This window comes from Camelina sativa, chromosome 12, assembly GCF_030686135.1.
Source record: "Camelina sativa cultivar CO46 ecotype springtype chromosome 12, ASM3068613v1".
Classification (NCBI taxonomy): Eukaryota; Viridiplantae; Streptophyta; class Magnoliopsida; order Brassicales; family Brassicaceae; genus Camelina; species Camelina sativa.
Genome location: NC_141891.1, coordinates 14,645,362 through 14,662,628, shown reverse-complemented (window position 1 = coordinate 14,662,628; position 17,267 = coordinate 14,645,362). Strand labels below are relative to the sequence as shown.

Sequence of the window (17,267 nt, the reverse complement as noted above, 5' to 3'; positions counted from 1 at the left end):
TATGTGCCTGCTCAGATCTACACATAATAAAGACATAACGTTAGCTTTTCTGACAAAAAGTATTTCTCAAACAATTGACTGATATGACTGAGTTATCGACATAAATGGCTGACTTATGAAATATTTGTAAATTATAATTATTATAACTTAAAATTAAAATATAGAATGAAAAAAATGAATATTACAATCATTATAAGCAATAAAAAGTAATAATTATAGACAAATATTAATTTTTACACAGTCTGATCAAAATGTGTAAAACATTCAAAACATGATATTTAGGGGTTAGGGTTAGGGTTAGGGTTAGGGTTAGGGTTTGAGGTGTAGGGTTCATATTTCAACATTATGGGTTTTAATATAATAGTTTGGTTTTGGTTATATTGTGTTTGGTTTAAGGTGGTAATTTGGATATACTAATATGATAACCATTTGAAAATTTAAAAATTTTTGAAATTACTTTTCGGTTATTTCCGGTTATGGATCGGTTAGATGAATATATAACCATAAATAATCCAAATGTTATCCAAATTAGGTGGATTAACTTAATATAACCGATAGCAAGCCGAATATAACCGTAATTAACCAAAAATAATGGAAAAAATAGTTTTCGGTTCGGTTTGGTTTGGTCGGTTATTTTTTCATTTTAATTTGAGGGTTGGCTGAGTTATGGTAAAGTTATGGCTGAGTTATGCAACAGATATATTAATTTATTATATACCTTCTCGAGAATACAAAAAGTGTTGTTGGGGAGACACAAACAATAATTATGTTTATTATTAAGAACCACACGCGTAATAAATAAGATTTTCCCGATTTTTTGTTTAAAAGGAATTCAAAATTTGAATTTGAATTTAAATTTTTTTTTTAATTTAATAAAAGTATTTTTCAAACATTTGACTGATATGGCTGAGTTATCGACATAAACGGCTGACTTATGAAATATTTGTAAATTAGAATTATTATAACTCAAAATTAAAATATAGAATGAAAAAATGAATATTACAATCATTATAAGTAATAAAAAGTAATAATTATAGACAAAGATTAATTTTTACACAGTCTGATGAAAATGTGTAAAACATTCAAAACATGACATTTAGGAGTTAGGGTTAGGGTTAGGGTTAGGGTTTGAGGTTTAGGGTTCATATTTCCAACATTATGAGTTTTAATATAACAGTTTGGTTTTGGTTATATTGTGTTTGGTTTAAAGTGGTAATTTGGATATACTAATATGATAACCATTTGAAAATTTAAATTTTTTTTTAAATTACTTTTTGGTTATTTCCGGTTATGGGTCGGTTAGATGAATATATAACCATAAATAATCCAAATGTTATCCAAATTAGGTTGATTAACTTAATATAACCGATAGTAAACTGAATATAACCGTAATTAATCGAAAATAATAGAAAAAATAGTTTCTGGTTCGGTTCGGTTTGGTCGGTTATTTGGGCTGAGTTATGGTAAAGTTATGGCTGAGTTATCGTTTAGGGTCTTCTCAATAATATGAAAACGTATTCATCTTTCCTGGGTCTTTTGTTCTGTCAGATTCCTAATAAGTATTAAAACGTCTCTCGATATTACAAAAAGTGTTGTTAGAGAAGCGCGAAAAATCACTAATTCTGTGTCTGCTCAAATCCACACGCATAATAAATTTATAAAGTGAGCTTTTTATCACAAGATATTATTGGAAATAATTAAATAATTATTATTCGAATCTAGAATTTTATTTTTCTAAAAGTATTAAAACGTCTCTCGATATTACAAAAAGTGTTGTTAGGGAAGCGCGAAAAATCACTAATTCTATGCCTGCTCAAATCCACACGCATAATAAATTCATAAAGTGAGCTTTTTATCACAAAATATTATTGCAAATAATTAAATAATTATTATTCAAATTTAGAATTTTATTTTTCTAAAAGTATTTCTCCAACAATTGAATATTAAAATTATTATAACTCAAAATTTAAATTTAGAATGAAAATATGTCTATTATTAGGTTAACTGATGGTTTCCCGCCAAAATATCGCTTTACGACTGAGTTATGAAAAACGGGAAAACGAAAGGTCATGTGACGGCTGAATTATAGTGAGTTATGGCTGAGTTATCACAAGAAACAATCTGGAAGTAAATTGATGATATATATGACTTTACGGCTGAGTTATAATATTTACGGGAAAACGAAAGGCCATGTGATGGCTGAGTTATAGTGAGTTATGGCTGAGTTATCACAAGAAAAATCTGAAAGTAAATAGATGATAACATGTGTTACTATTGACTTAAGTTGAGTTATGGACTTAACTCAAATTTTATTCAAAAATGTTACCAATCACTAACAAAACTAATTTTTTTAATTAGTTATTTTATTTCTCCTAAATTATTATTTTTTATTATCATTTGAAATAAAAATAGACATAGACCTAAATTTTATTCAAAAATGTTACCAATCACTAACAAAACTAATTTTTTGAAGTTGAGTTTGAATAATCATGTGTTATGGTTGATGTACAAGTTTGAGGTATATCCTTTGTAAAATTGTTAACTCAAAAGATTATTCAACATCATGGAAATTTTCATGAGTTAAAGATGTGGTAAGTTGAGTTATCTATTTTTTTAATTAAAAAAACGAAAATTCAGTTATATAATACCAAAAAAAATTAATTTTTTCGTTTTTATTTAATTCATATATCAAAAAAAATAATTTTTACTGTTTTTCTTTTATTTAATAACTTTTTTAATTAGTTATTTTATTTCTCCTAAATTATTATTTTTTATTATCAATTGAAATGAAAATAGACATACACCTAAATATGATAAGATTTTAAATATTATGGCATGCATTTAGTTAATTTTTTAATTTGCAATGTAACAAAGAAGTTTAGTTAACAATGTAACTCAGCCACAACATAAAAACATTACAGTAATTAAAAAGCAAAAAAAATTGCTGCCAAACTCAGCCGCTTCATCAACTGAAAATATGTAACTCAGCCGTATTGTTTGATAAGTCAGCCGTAACTGAATAACATTCTAGTAATTAATCTTTTGCTAATAAGTCAGCCGTCAAACGGCTGAGTTGTCGATAAGTCAGCCGTAACTGAATAACATTCTAGTAATTAATCTTTTGCTAATAAGTCAGCCGTCAAACGGCTGAGTTGTCGATAAGTCAGCCTATGACGGCTGAGTTATAGTTTTTTTACCATAACTCAGCCGTAACAACATCTCATAAGTCAGCCGTTTTTCATAACTCAGCCAGGCGGAAAATGTTAACTCAGTCGTGTCGTTGTGATAACTCAGCCAAAATTTTGACAACTCAGCCGTGTCGTTGTGATAACTCAGCCAAAATTTTGACAACTCAACCATCGGGTGAAAACTCAGCCGTAATTACAGCTGAGTTGTGCACATAACTCAGCCAGATTTAATAAGTCAGCCTTAACCCTTGGCTGACTTATGCGCATAACTCAGCCAGATTTTAATAAGTCAGCCGTCCGCTCTTACTCAAATGTTTTTCCGATAACTCAGCCACAACATATCTATAACTCAGCCGCAACATACATGTGTGGGCATCACAATTTCAACATTTTATTTTTAGTGATCCAACAAATTTTTCATGTAATAGTTTTTTTCCCAAATGTACCAAATTTTTATTGGCCTCAGCCTAATTTTTTCATTTAGTGTATTTAAAAATAGATATATATATATTTTCCTCAAGCATTTGATATGTAAATGTCAAATGGTTTTATAGAGTTGGATCAACTATATTATAAGGTATTGTTATACAATTTTTTGAAAAAAAAAGAAAACCATCAAGCTCGTATACATAGAGACAAGTAAAACTGTAAAAGACTTTTTGTTAGATTTTACATAACAAGAACAAAAAATCAGACCCCCCAAATAAATATTCCCATGAATAAAAATAAATGACACAAATTAGTGTAGAAAATTATTAATCTTTTTGCAGAGACACTAAAAAAATACAAATCGTTAAATGTTTTCTTTCGTTTTTATTTTTTACTATATTAAAAAGATCTCGAATTAATATAAGTTTATTTTCACCTCGTAGACTACTTTTTGAGTCCATTAGATGAAAACTAACTTAGAGTACTATATTAAAACGAAGCATAATTAAGAACCGAACCTGATCACTGTTCTTGAGTTCATACCATCGTTTTTGTGCGACAAGGTTTCTCACTGTCTGCCATATTAATTAAGTCGATAGTTCAAATCTCCGATCCAAACCTGAATACTTGGCTGTTGAAATTTTCCGACATAAAAATCAAATTAGTAAAAGAAAATAAAAAGCCTCTTGCGTTATGTTTCGTAATCGTGATTATTTTTTACTTGTGACATTGATTCGTTCTTGGTTGATCGGTATCAAGAACCGAGGCAAAACGAGTCGGGTCCGAGGTATGTTTTTGTACACGTCAGCATTCCGGCATTGCTAACACGCAAAAAAAAAAAACACATTCGTGATTGATACAACGTCATGTTAATCGGACATTCTTACCACAAACTGCTGAGCATCAGGCCAAAACTGTCTAGAGAATAGCTTGATGGCGACGAGACGATTGCCTTCAAGCTTTCCTCTGTAAACCACATTGGGAGCTTTCTCTTCACCTTCAGAGACAATGCAGCTGGGACTAAACCCGTTCGTTACTTTCTTCAATTCACTTAGATCAAACTCTTTGAAAACTGGAACTTGATTCTCCTGATCTACTTGGTCCTCATTAATTAACTGCAACACAAGAACAGTTCACCTCACACTCACATAACAGAATCCTAGAGACAACAAAAAGGCATCAACTTGCTAGCTTAGGTGGAAACTAATGGAGTTTAGTCCCAGAAAGGTTTAATCCTTCTAATTTTAGCATTGAAAATAAAAATAGAATTTTTTAAATTTAATATCATTATATCATGCTACAAATTCAAATTAGAATAATCAAATGTTATATATTCGTTTAAACTATTATAATTCTTTCTTTTTTTTGTCAAACCCAAAATTTTTTATTAAATTCCAACCAGAATAGTTGGTGCTGATTCCATGGCTACATTTAAGACATTTAAGCTATCATTAGAGGTACATGAAGATAAAGTAGATTTAGAAGCTAAAGTGTTTTTTGTGATTTCATCCGCTCTTCGGTTATTTTCTCGCGGAACATACTTGAACCAGACCTTCTCGAAACTCTGTGCCATCTCTATAATATCGTGTAGAATCATGTGGATCTCCTTGTGATAAATCGACAAATTTGTTGCTTTGATCAGGGTTTACGAATCTGAAGCAAAAGTAATTGTCTAGTATCCCAGATCTGAAGCCTATTGGATAGCGCGGTTCATAGCTAGGGTTTTGGCTATAAGAGGGGAAGCGATATGAAGAGCCGTATCCTGTCCATATATTAACGATCCGGTACTCGGATCTCTAAAGATCCAGCCAAGTCCCGCCAATGTTTCCCCATTAGTTCAATTCCCATTCGTAAACATGATATCATGGTTGTGTCTAAATGTCTCTTGAATGGTGCCTGAGCCCACACTTGTTGGGCAAAGCTGCAGTGAAAAAATAGGTGAACAGCTGATTCCTCTTGTCCGCAGAAAGGACACACTGCCTCCAGGTTTATGCCGCGTCCTTTTAGATTTGCTCCTAGGGGAAGAGCATTTCTCATAGCTTTCCAGAGGAAGAATTTTAACATCGGTAAGCATTTTCTTTTTCCCATTTGAATTCTCATGTTTGTGTGATCCGGGTTGTATAATGAGTTTGTCATGGCAGACTGGTAACCGGATTTGGCAGAGTACTCTCCAGATGGAGTAGGTAGCTATACATACCGATCCTCTGCTCTCAGTTTGCTGGGTTTTAGAAGAAGAATCTGATCCTCATACAAGGGTAGTATGGCTCTAATTTTTGTTTCATCCTATTGTGCAGTTTGGGGGCGTATTAGTTCAGCCACCCTCATGTCCTGGCAGTTAGTAGGAATTGGACCCATTGGTGTGGTTGCTACTTTGAGTGATATCCATGGGTCCTTCCACATGCGTGAATGTGCACCTGAGCCTATAGCCCTTCCTAGCTGTGCTTTCAAAAGATCCGGCCTATGCAAATGCCCTTCCAGCCATGAGATGTTGAGGCAGGAGCCGTGCAATCCAGGAGAGATTGATGTTGGCAGTATTTCCCCAGGAGGATCCTTGCCACTAAACATGTTGGTTTGGTAAGGATTCACCAGCTAATCTTTGCCAGGAATGCATCATTAAAGGTAGCTACCTCTCAGAAACCCAGTTCTCCTTCTCTTTTTGGTTTTGTCATTTTATCCCAGGATATCCAACACATTTTCCTCTTTTCAGGTGCTGAATCCCACCAAAACCGGGTCAGAGCTGATTGGATTCTCTTGCATAATGAATCTGGTAGCTTGAAACAGGACATCGTGTGGGTTGGCATGGCAGACAGCACTGATTTGAGCATGGTGGTTTTTCCAGCAGTGGAAAAGAACCTCATGAACCAGCTCAGAGCGCGTTGTTTGATTCTGTCAATGATGCCGTTGAACGTATCCTTCTTCTTTCTTCCAAAAGATTCAGGTAATCCTAGATATTTACCTAAGCCTCCAACTTGTTGAATTCCAAGAATTTGCTTAGCTAATGTTCTTGCAGCCTCACTCGTTTTAGCTGAGAAAGTAACAGCCGATTTAGCCTTGTTTATCATCTGTCCTGACGCTTCCTCATACTTTTTTAGGATTCTCATCAGCTCTTCACAATTTTGGCGGTTAGATCTACAGAAAAACATTTATCGTCTGCGAAGAGCAAGTGGTTGACTCGAGGACCGGTTTTTGAGACTCTCACTCCCTGCATTATGTTCTCCAGTTGAGCTCTTTTGCAGAGACCCGATAGAACCTCACTGCAGAGTATGAAGATGTAGGATGAGAGAGGGTCCCCTTGGCGGATTCCTCTCTGTGGGTTAACTTTCCCTTGGACATATCCATTTATAAGGTAAGAGTAGGACACGAAAGTGATACACACCATTATCCAATTGATCCAAGTTTGGTGGAAGCCCATTCTCACCATTACCAGCCGTATAAAATCCCATTCTATGCGATCATAAGCTTTACTCATGTCGGTTTTGACCGCCATGTAGCACCTCTTCTTTGCTCCCGAGTTCTTAAGATAGTGTAACACCTCATGCGTAATTAAAACATTTTCTGTGATCGCTTTTTTGGTACAAATGCAGACTGATTTCCTAAAATGATATGTTGCAGGAATGGTTGTAGTCGCTTTGTTAAGACTTTGGATATAATCTTGTAGAAGACGGAGCAGAGCGCCATAGGTCTATAATCTGCCATTTTCTGTGGTCTCTGTATTTTGGGGATGAGTTTGGTTTGAGTTCTCCAGCAAGGTGCCTGATAAGAAGAAGTTTTGGACTTCCATGGTGATGTGGGGTCCTACAATCTCCCAATTTGATTGGAAGAAACTTTCTAAAAAGCCATCTGGTCCTAGGGTTTTGTCTGCATGGATTGAGAAGCTTGCTTCTTTGATCTTAGATGGGGATGGTATTGTGTTAAGGGTCTGATTCATTTCTAGAGAGATGCAAGGCTCAATGGCTTCATTAATCGTGGTAGCTCTTTCACCCTCTGAGGAAGAGAATAGCTTCAAGAAATAATCAGTAATAACTTTGCATATTTGTTCTTCTTTGTAGACTGGAGTTCCACTCTTATCTTCAATTACTGAGAACTTGTTCATAGCCTTTCGACCCCGAGTGATGGCATGGAAGTAACTGGAGTTTTTATATCCTAGTGCTAACCACATTTGTCTGCTTCTTTGCTTCCAGAACTCCTCCTCTGCTTTGTATGCCCGCAAGAGATTCATATTGAGTGTGGAAATCAGATCAGGATTTGCTTCCTGGCTGGTCATCGCGTTCTCAAGCTTCGACATGTAGAGTTCGATCTCCTTTTGGCTATTCTAATGTTTTTCTTTTGACCAAAGTATGATTGACCACCGACATCTAGTAAGTTTTGCCTCCACTCCTTCTAATTCATCTGTCTTCTAAGCCATGTGGATCAAATTTTTGACCTCCTCATTTTCCTTCAGCCTTCTATCATATCTAAATACCCCTCTTTTCTTTTTTATGATAGGTCAAAGTTTATGAGGATGGTTCTATGATCCGAACCTTCAAAACGAAGGTATTCATTGCGGCTAGACGAGTAAGCTTCTGCCCAGGCTCCATTCGACATAGCTATGTCTAATCGATAGAATACGAGGTGATCATTTCTTTTTCCCTTCCAGGAGAGAAAATTCCCAGAGTGTCGGAGATCATAAAGATCACAGGTCGACATAAAGGATCAAATGTCCCCAAAGGAGCTTTCTTGTCCTGGTGGTCCCCTTTGCTTCTCAGTTGCATCTATGATGTCGTTTGAAATCTCCAGTCAGGAACCAAGGTTCCTCATGGGTAATACCAATGGCTGTGAGCTGCTCCCAGATAAGTTTTCGCATTGGTCTGTCAGGCTTTGCATAGACAAAAGTAGAGAAAAAAGATTTTCCTTCTGTTGTGATATGTGTGTCAATGTAATTGTTGTAGGAGACTAATATGGTGACTTCCACATGTTGTTTCCAAAATAACGCTAGTCTACCCCCTCCAGGGTATGTGGGGAAATCAACAGATGGTGCATATAATTCATCCATTCCAATGTCTTCATCACCATGTCATCACCATTTTTTGTCTCCATGAGGAATAAGATATTTGGTGAGTTATCCGACGGTAGCTCAAGTAGGCGCCAAACTGTTGTGGGATTCCCCAACCCACAACAGTTCCAGCTCAGAATCTTTAAGGAAGAGGATTTGATGGATTTTGAAAATCCACCTTTTTCCTCGTCATAGCTGGTATTATTACTCCTTTTGGTTGATCTTCTTTTGATGCTTTTGCCTGAGGTTGTGGCCTCTCTTTTGAGGGTTTTTGATTACTTATGCCAGCATGGTGCCCCCCTTTTGAAGATTTCCTTTAGTAGTAATTGATTTCTTGGGGAAGCCATTAGTTAAGTTTCTCTTCGGACTCTTTGCTCCCAGTAGCTTTAATGGTGTTTTGTTTTGAGATTTCATTAATGTGGGTCTGCCCCGTCCTCTCTTTGTGAGTTTTCCAGGATCCTCAGAAGTGGGGAGGTTAGGGGTTCCAATATCAGATCAGGGGGATCGGGTTTCTATCATTACTGGAGGGTTTTGGGCCCATACCTTTTTTGGGGCTGAAATGGCACTCTGAGTTATATTATCCGCAGTCATAGCCATTAGGCCCTTTGCTTCTCCTTGAATCACTCTCTGTTTTCTTGCTGCACTTTCAGTGGGATCAATGACTGCTAGGTACTGAACTGTGACTTCTCTCAGTTCACTCATTACTTGCTCTTTTGAGGGGATACACAAGGGAGTGCGGGTCAGTGCATTCGGTTCCACTCGGTGACTTGACTCCACGATAGGGAGGATTGGAGGAGGAGTAGGGGGATCATGATTGGTTTCCATTCTTTCTAGAGGGGGACGTCTTGGCCTTGATGAGTCTGACGCTTCCGAATGGTGAGTTAACGGTGCAGGTGCTTTTTCTCTCCATTGCATCCTTGGGCACTGGGAGGGGACATTCTCCCTGGGGTCACGTTGGGAAGGGGAAAGTTCCCGAGATGATGCTATGCCGTGGTAGGGATGGATTTGATATGTTTTTCTCTTGTGGCTAGATCTAGAAAATTCAGAGTTCCTGCCCTCCGATGAATACGATCTTTGACTTGTTCATGACCCATCCAACCTTTTTGTGTTCTACTCGCTTCCTGATGGTCTCTTTTGAACTCAGTGTGATTCAGGGAGGTTTTAGGGGTCCTGAAGTTATCTTGAGGGGTGTAGTAATTCCTGGAGACCTCTCTGGTATCCGACACTTGGGGCTTAGATGTTAGGTGTAGGTTGTCCCCTTTTGTAGTTAACTCGGGGCAAGTTCTTACCTCGTGGGTAAGTTTACAGCAATGTAGACAGTGGTTCTTTAGATTTATGTACTCGAGAGTAATAAGGCCATCGTCTCCATGAGGGAACTCCACGATTGTCTCTTTTGTAATGGGTTTTAAACCATCTATTTTGACTCTTATCTTTGAAGAGACATCTGTTATCTCCATAGCTTCCATTTCTCCAAGTTCTTCACCAATGGTTTGGAGCATTTTTGGCTGCCAGTAGTGTTTAGGGATTCATTGAACTTCGATCCAGAATGGGATTATGGATGGAAAGGTAGCTGAGATCACTGGCTCCCATTGTTGAAGGATCACCATCCAGTAATCATAGTGGTATTGTCTATTCTTTAATACCTTTAGGATATCCTCTTCATAATCAAATCTGAACTGAAAGCAACCCCGTCCTAGGTCTGCTCCAATCGCTTTTCCTTTGAGGTCCCAGCGGCTAACAAGGAAGGGGAAGAGGGACCAGAGTCTCTGAGCCGAGAGATTGGTTAAGTGTCCCATGAGAGTAAAGGAGTTCTCTTCAATCAGGGCTGAGGTGTCTAACTCTGGAGCTCGGATTCTTTTATATGGGGGTGGTGGGGCATCAGTGTCCACTCCTTTCCCTTTGAGATAGTAGGGGATTCTTTTTTCCATGAGTCAGGTTTAGTTTGTGAAAGTGGGAATAACAAGCGTTGACAAGCTCACCATTGTGGAAGGGTTATACATGGTATAAAGGGTTACACAGGTTCTGCAGTTTCAAGGTTTAGAGGAGAGGATGGTTCAGATGAAAGGTAAAGGAACACATACCAGTCCTTGGATCGATCTCTTCCTCCAGTTTGTGTGCTGGTGACCGAGAGACGGCAGCACGCGCCCCCTCCGGGAAGGGGTAGAGCACCAGAATTTGTAATAACCACTCGATAATCTTCAGAGGAGTTGACGGACCATTGGTTATTGCCGTTTTTAGTATTTTGAAGTAGGTGAAATCTGTTTTTTTCAAAAGTTGTTGCAGTTTTGGTTATCTTGGGAACTGGGTCTCGAAGAAAAGTCGCCTACTTCTCTATGCCTTTTTTCAGCTAGCTGAATATGTAATTCATGTGCTTTATAATTCGTTTTTTATGATTGCAAAGTCATATTACAATTATTTCGACAGTTAATTACGCAACAGAAAAAAGGGTAAGGTTCAAACTTTTTTTTCTCTATTTGTTTTATTATGAATCATTATCTTATTACAAAAATCTAGTGAAAATTTTGAATCTCTTCATTTAAATATGCAACTTTTTATTGACATAAATTCTAAGTACAAACATAATCTGTTTACCACATTTTCTGAGATCTTAACCCATTAAACATATAGTAATTTTTCTGACATTTTAGTATAAACAGATTATCAAGCTCTTAATTCTAGCTTGTAGGTGGCCCATCAGATAATCAGATGCAAGTATACAACTGATAATTTCTGTTTTATTTTCTAATCTATTATTATGAACCATGATCTAAATTTATTGAGAAAGCGGATAACCTAAAATTATAGTGCATTGATGTATGTGTCTATGAGTTTGTGGAATATATGCCTTTTCTTCAAATTTTTTTGATAAAATGTTAAATTAATGATTGTTTTACACAAATTTTTTAAAAGTAAATTCACATCAACAAATTACCAATATAAGGGTGATTATTTTTTTATTTTTTTTTGTCAAGGGGGTGATTATTTTTAAAATGCTCATTTTCCCATTCCATTTTTCAAAACTGACCTCATCTAAAACTTTACCAATATTTGAGATATATTCAAATAAGTTTGTAACCTTACAAAAGTATACATAAATTATTTTATGTGTATAAAATCTTATAAATACCGTTGAAAAAAAAAATCTTATAAATACCTTATACATACTTCATAAAAATCTTATAAATACCTTGTAAAACATTTTTAAATAGCTTGTAAAATGTTTTCAAATACCTTATAATACATGTGTGCATGTAATACCTTATAAAAATTTTATGAAACCTTACAAACACTTGGATCTAGTCTCCAAGTAGCAGTAATCATTAAGAAATACCTTCTAAACCTTACAATACTTTATAAACTTTTCAGATTTAATGGAAGATATTTTGAAAATGAACAGCTAAAAGATATATTTTTGAAAAGGAGCACAATTAAGGGGCATTTTTCAAAAATCCTCTCTAAATTATCATATTCATAAACATTCTGGTCGAAAATTATATCTCAAGTCCAATAGTAAGAATTTACTTGTTAAGATACTTAAGAAAATTAATTTTCATTTACATATATATATATATATATATATATATATATATATATAAATAACATACACACACCGTTGGATAACCTTGAGTTACATTATATGTTAAATCATGTGAGAATTTGACCTTAACTTTGGTGATCAAATGCCTTGCAATGTATCTGACCTTAACATTTTCATTTACAAATTAATCACCAAAGTAAAATTCTCACATGAAAAGGTGTGATTGCATTTACCAGCATCTCCATTGGTGTAGTTTTCTTAAATATCTTAACAAGTAAGTTCTCACATGATAAGTATTTGATCACCTAAGTAAAATTCTCACATGACCTTAACATTTTCATTTACAAATTAATTTTTATTGACAAATGTAGTAAAATTTTGATGTTGATATATATTTCAAGTCCAATAATAAGTTTTTTTAGTGATCAAATGCCTTGCAATGTAGATATATCTCTAACATGTTGACTTTGGTGCAATGAATTTGAATCATTTGATGTTGATGTGTCAAACTAGTGGTCAAACATAAGCATAATTCTTTTGTATTGACAACAGCCTTTGTAATTGATCATGTTTTAATAATTTTAGTTTGAAATTGGTTACTATTATTAATTTACATAAACGCATTTTGCAATGACCAAGTGGATTATACAAAAGAACGTGTAGATTTTTTACAATTGGTGGACACTAGCGTTTTATACGACTTAAAAATTGTACTAGATATGCTCACTTAGGCCTTGAATTTTTGTAGATTTTGAAAGAGATTTTGGTTTTTGTTTTTCAAAATCTCATTTTTATACCCATCAAGATTTTATAATTTTGCTTTTTCTAAAATTTAATGACATTATTTTGTTGTACTCTCCCATTCACCATTCTAGATTTTTTAGTCATCTTATAATTTAGTAAAATCTAGTTTTTGATTCTTTACTTTAATTTTTCTCAAAAACCAAAAATCATTTTTTTGAGATTCCCCATAAATAAAATTAATAGCAAAATCTGAAACTAAAATCTGAAATCTAAAGACTAAAAACTAAATCCAAAAACTGATTTAAAACTGAATGAACTTATGCGGCGACACAAGGGTTTGTCTTTCTAGAAAACTGTTGCACTTATGCAGCGACAGATGAAACAAAACAGTTAAAACACACATGTACGTAATCAACTAAACGAAAAGGTAAAGATCATAGAAGGTATTTTACGGTGTGATTTTTGATCTCGAACAACGCCTCCTTCCTGTTTCCAATACTTCATCAACAATTCTTGTGTTGGTGCAAGCTGATTTATTTCCCAAAGAATGAATTACTTTTCTTCCTTAATCGTGATGCCGATAATCTTGGAACATGGTTTTGAGCTCCGGATCATACTATCCACACGACGACTACTTTAAACTCATCAAGAAAATCAGCCATCCTCTCGTTATGGCTCTTAACCATGCATGTTGTCTTGTTCAATGCTTTGTCGCCGGAAGTGAAGTATGAACACACAAAACACTTTCGTGATTGACATAAAGTCATGCTAATCGACACTGGTCAATCACGAAAGTGCTAGAATATTTTTATACTGGAGTTACTTGGAAGGAAATAGTAATTTTTTTTTACAAAGACAAGTGAAAAAAAAAAGAAAATCAAACCTTTATGTTCTGCTTTTTAGCTCAGTTTTTTTTTTTCAAAACTAAGAAAATTGTGATGAAACAGTTACTTTTCTTTCCCAATACAATTTAACATTTTATTCCAAAGGAAAAAAAAACTTTGGTTACATCATTACAAGAAAAAGAAAATCAAATCTTCCCATTATCCCATGTATAGGAAAAGAAATAAAATCAGAGAAACTCGTTATTAACGTAAAGAGTTCTTTGAAGTTTCCGGTGATCAAAAACTTCAACTCATACGTGATTGATACAACGTCAGGTTAATCGATACTAGTCCATGCAATCATATAAATATATTAAGAAGGAGCTAAAGAACTTTTTATCGGGATTGCTTGGAGAGAAAGATAAGTTTGGGTGGTGAGTATTTCAAGTTGGTGACACGTTTTCTAAACCGTCATCGGATCCAGATGATACATAGATCCGAACCCTCGGCTTACTTAATTACTATCCTTACATACTCAATGGTTTTAGAGATACATAGGTGATTATATTTTTATAGATGATTTGTATATACGCATACTAACAAGTAACAAAATGTTATTCTTTTTAACATGGGACAAAAAATGTTATTCTTTTTAATAACGACGTGTTGATTGCAGAAGAAGAAAAGGCTATTGCGATGGAACTTGCAGTTTCTTGCTGTCAAGAATTAATTATCATGTGTGATTTCAATGAGCCCTTGTGGACTAAGAAGCGATTAGGCAATGAGAGTGTGTGTCTGAACGAGGAAGAGTATAAGAAGATGTTCTTATGGCCTCCAATGGATGATGATGGTCGTTTTCGCAGAGAAGCTTCAAGAGCTAAAGCAGTTGTCATGATGAACAGCATAACCCTCGTCAAAGCATTCCTTGATGCTGTAAGAATAAGTCAAAACACGTTTCTTTAAATACATTTTCTAAAAACACACATCTTAACATAGATATGTTACAATTTTACTTCCAAGGATCAATGGTCAGAACTGTTCTGCCCGATAGTGTCAAGCGCCAAATTGATTCAGATCATATCTTCTAAAGTGTCTGGAACAAATGGTTCTCTTTTGAAGTAATTCTGTTTTAGTACATAGAGTGATCAAATAAGTTCATCTGGTAGTGAAGTCTTTGTCTCTCTTTTGAAAAGAGATGTATGCAGGGTTTCAAGTAGTATCTCCATTACTGATATGCTCAAATTTAACCCTGAGCTACTCTCTCAAATTAAGAGATCAATTGTAGTACTTAGGGATCGAATCCACAAGAACTCTAGATTCACACAATATATTTAATAATATTTTAATTATGCTAAACCAAAAATATTTTAATTAAATTGCAGAATAAAACAGAAAATCAAGAGTTGTTAATCAATAGGAATAAACGCTAGGCCTAGGGAAATTTTCAGGAAATCATAGAAAATTAGATCAATTAATTAAACGAGCAGGATTCAATAATTAAGCACCATTCTTGAACTCTAAACACAATTACAAAATAAATCAGTTCTCACTGCAAATATTATCTAAGTTTTAAACAAGAAAATCTAAATCTCTTTGCAAAATTCAAGTTAATAACCAGCAATAAAATCAGGTTTAGATAAGTTCACAAAATTACTAAATCAAATCTCTTTGCAAGAGGTAATTTTGCTCACCAAAGGTTTTTGTCAGGAAAATCAATTATATTCTCATATCAATCAATAATCCTAAGATCTAAATCCAGATGACTAATCAAAGATCTAGCATTAAAAACAACCTATGATGAAGAACAAGAAAGATAATGAATCCTAAATTAACAGATCTAACAATCCATGAAATCCCTAATGAGAAACCCTAAACCTAACTAGCAGATCTATTCAGACATAATCAATGAAACACAAAACATCTTCTGAATAAATTGCATTAAGAGATTAAAGGAAGAAATAAAGGAGTTCTGAATCTTATCTGAAGGAGTCTTGATTCTTCTCTCCAAAAGACTCTCTAAAAATCTCACAGGGTTTTGCTCTCAAAAGTTGCAGAGAAAAATAAAGCTTAGGTCTAAACAATGACCATAAAAATCCTATTTATATTCCTAAATACGGCCAGGGACTAATGATGCAAATATGGAAAACTTTGGGGCAGCTTTGTAAATCTTCAAAACTTGTGGGAAAACTTCCAAATTCTTCTTTTGGCCTAGCATCGATCGATGCATACGCTGTGTCGATCGATGCACTCTCTAAATTTTGTCTCCCAACTTCGTAGCTCAGCCTCAATGCTTGATTAAGCTCCAAATTTTCATATTTAGCTCCCTTAAGCTCCCATCCATGTTAAATCCTATAAAGACTCAAAAAGACTCTAAAAACACCAAAAAGACTCTATAGATAAGACTTATATCATGACTAAAAACACCTAAAAACCATGATATATCAATTACTACCAACAAGAGAAGGTTACTTTCTTCGATATGTGGAGCGAAAGGCGAAAAAAGTAAAATGGATAATTATAGATTTCCCGATCGAAAGCTTCCGCGGTTTTGTCAAACCAGCTTCAACTGCTGCTACTACTACTACTATTGGACTATACCGGACAAAACCTTCTGGTTGCATCATTCAAGAAACGGCTAACGGATACTCGAGGTCACATGGGTAGAGCACGTGGAAGTAGAAGAGAAGCAAGAACAGGACGAGGTTGTTAGAGAGTATGTGAAGATCGGTGTAGCCTTTGGCGCTGAACGATGGCTAGCTGTGTTGAAGAGACAGTGTGAAAGGATGGCTAGTCTCATGGCTACAAACATCACTGACCTTGGAGGTATATAACTTGTTTCACAAGTAAAACATCATACTTCCACAACCAAATGTGGTTTTTTAATCTGTTCTCCCGTGTTAGTGATACCTTCTGTAGCAGCGAGGAAGAACTTGATGAAGCTGTCACAGAGAATGGTGAAAACTTTTTGCATGAACATAAGTAATTCGTACGGACAAGCATCAACAAAGGACACAGTGAGAATCGTAACCAGGATAGTTAGTGATGGTTTTGTTCCTTGTGCCGTGTCAGTCACGTATCTTCCTTATTCTCATCACAAAGTCTTTGATCTTCTCCGTGACAATAAACGTCTCTCTCAGGTAAGGAATCTTCTTCCTTTTCTTTTTTTTTTTTGTCAAACGCTAGAATCTTCTTCCTCTGTTTTTCTGATCCATAAAGGTTGCTGAAGCTGGAGATCTTGTTCAATGGGAGTTCGTCTCAAGAAGTTGCCTATATCGCTAATGTATCACATCCTGGAAACAACACCTCTCTTCTTCGGATCAATGTTAGTGAGATTTCAAAATCTTTAATACTTTTTCAAAATCAAAATTCGAATATTTAATGCAAAATGACTGATTGGGACTTATTCGCTTGAAATTCAAATTTGCAACAGTTAAGTGTGATTTTCTCAGATATTCCACATACACCAAAACAAAGAAATCTTGGTAAAAATATTTGGAAGAGACGAGAATAAC

The 17,267-nt window shown here is 35.0% G+C and overlaps 1 protein-coding gene and 1 pseudogene across 1 annotated transcript; one reads left to right on the top strand and one right to left on the bottom strand.

The window, feature by feature from the left end:
• Positions 1-10,175: 10,175 nt before the first annotated feature.
• LOC147930524 (uncharacterized) lies at positions 10,176-10,577 on the bottom strand. The gene has a single exon (XM_087476914.1). It carries the CDS (start codon positions 10,575-10,577, stop codon positions 10,176-10,178), a length of 402 nt encoding a protein of 133 aa, XP_087333040.1.
• Positions 10,578-14,409: 3,832 nt separating this feature from the next.
• LOC109127949 (homeobox-leucine zipper protein HDG4-like) lies at positions 14,410-17,266 on the top strand (annotated as a pseudogene).
• The last annotated feature ends 1 nt before the right edge of the window (position 17,267 follows it).

Bases quoted from the DNA above. Each gene is read 5' to 3' on its own strand.
- LOC147930524 (XM_087476914.1), bottom strand. From the start codon at position 10,577: ATGGAAAAAAGAATCCCCTACTATCTCAAAGGGAAAGGAGTGGACACT.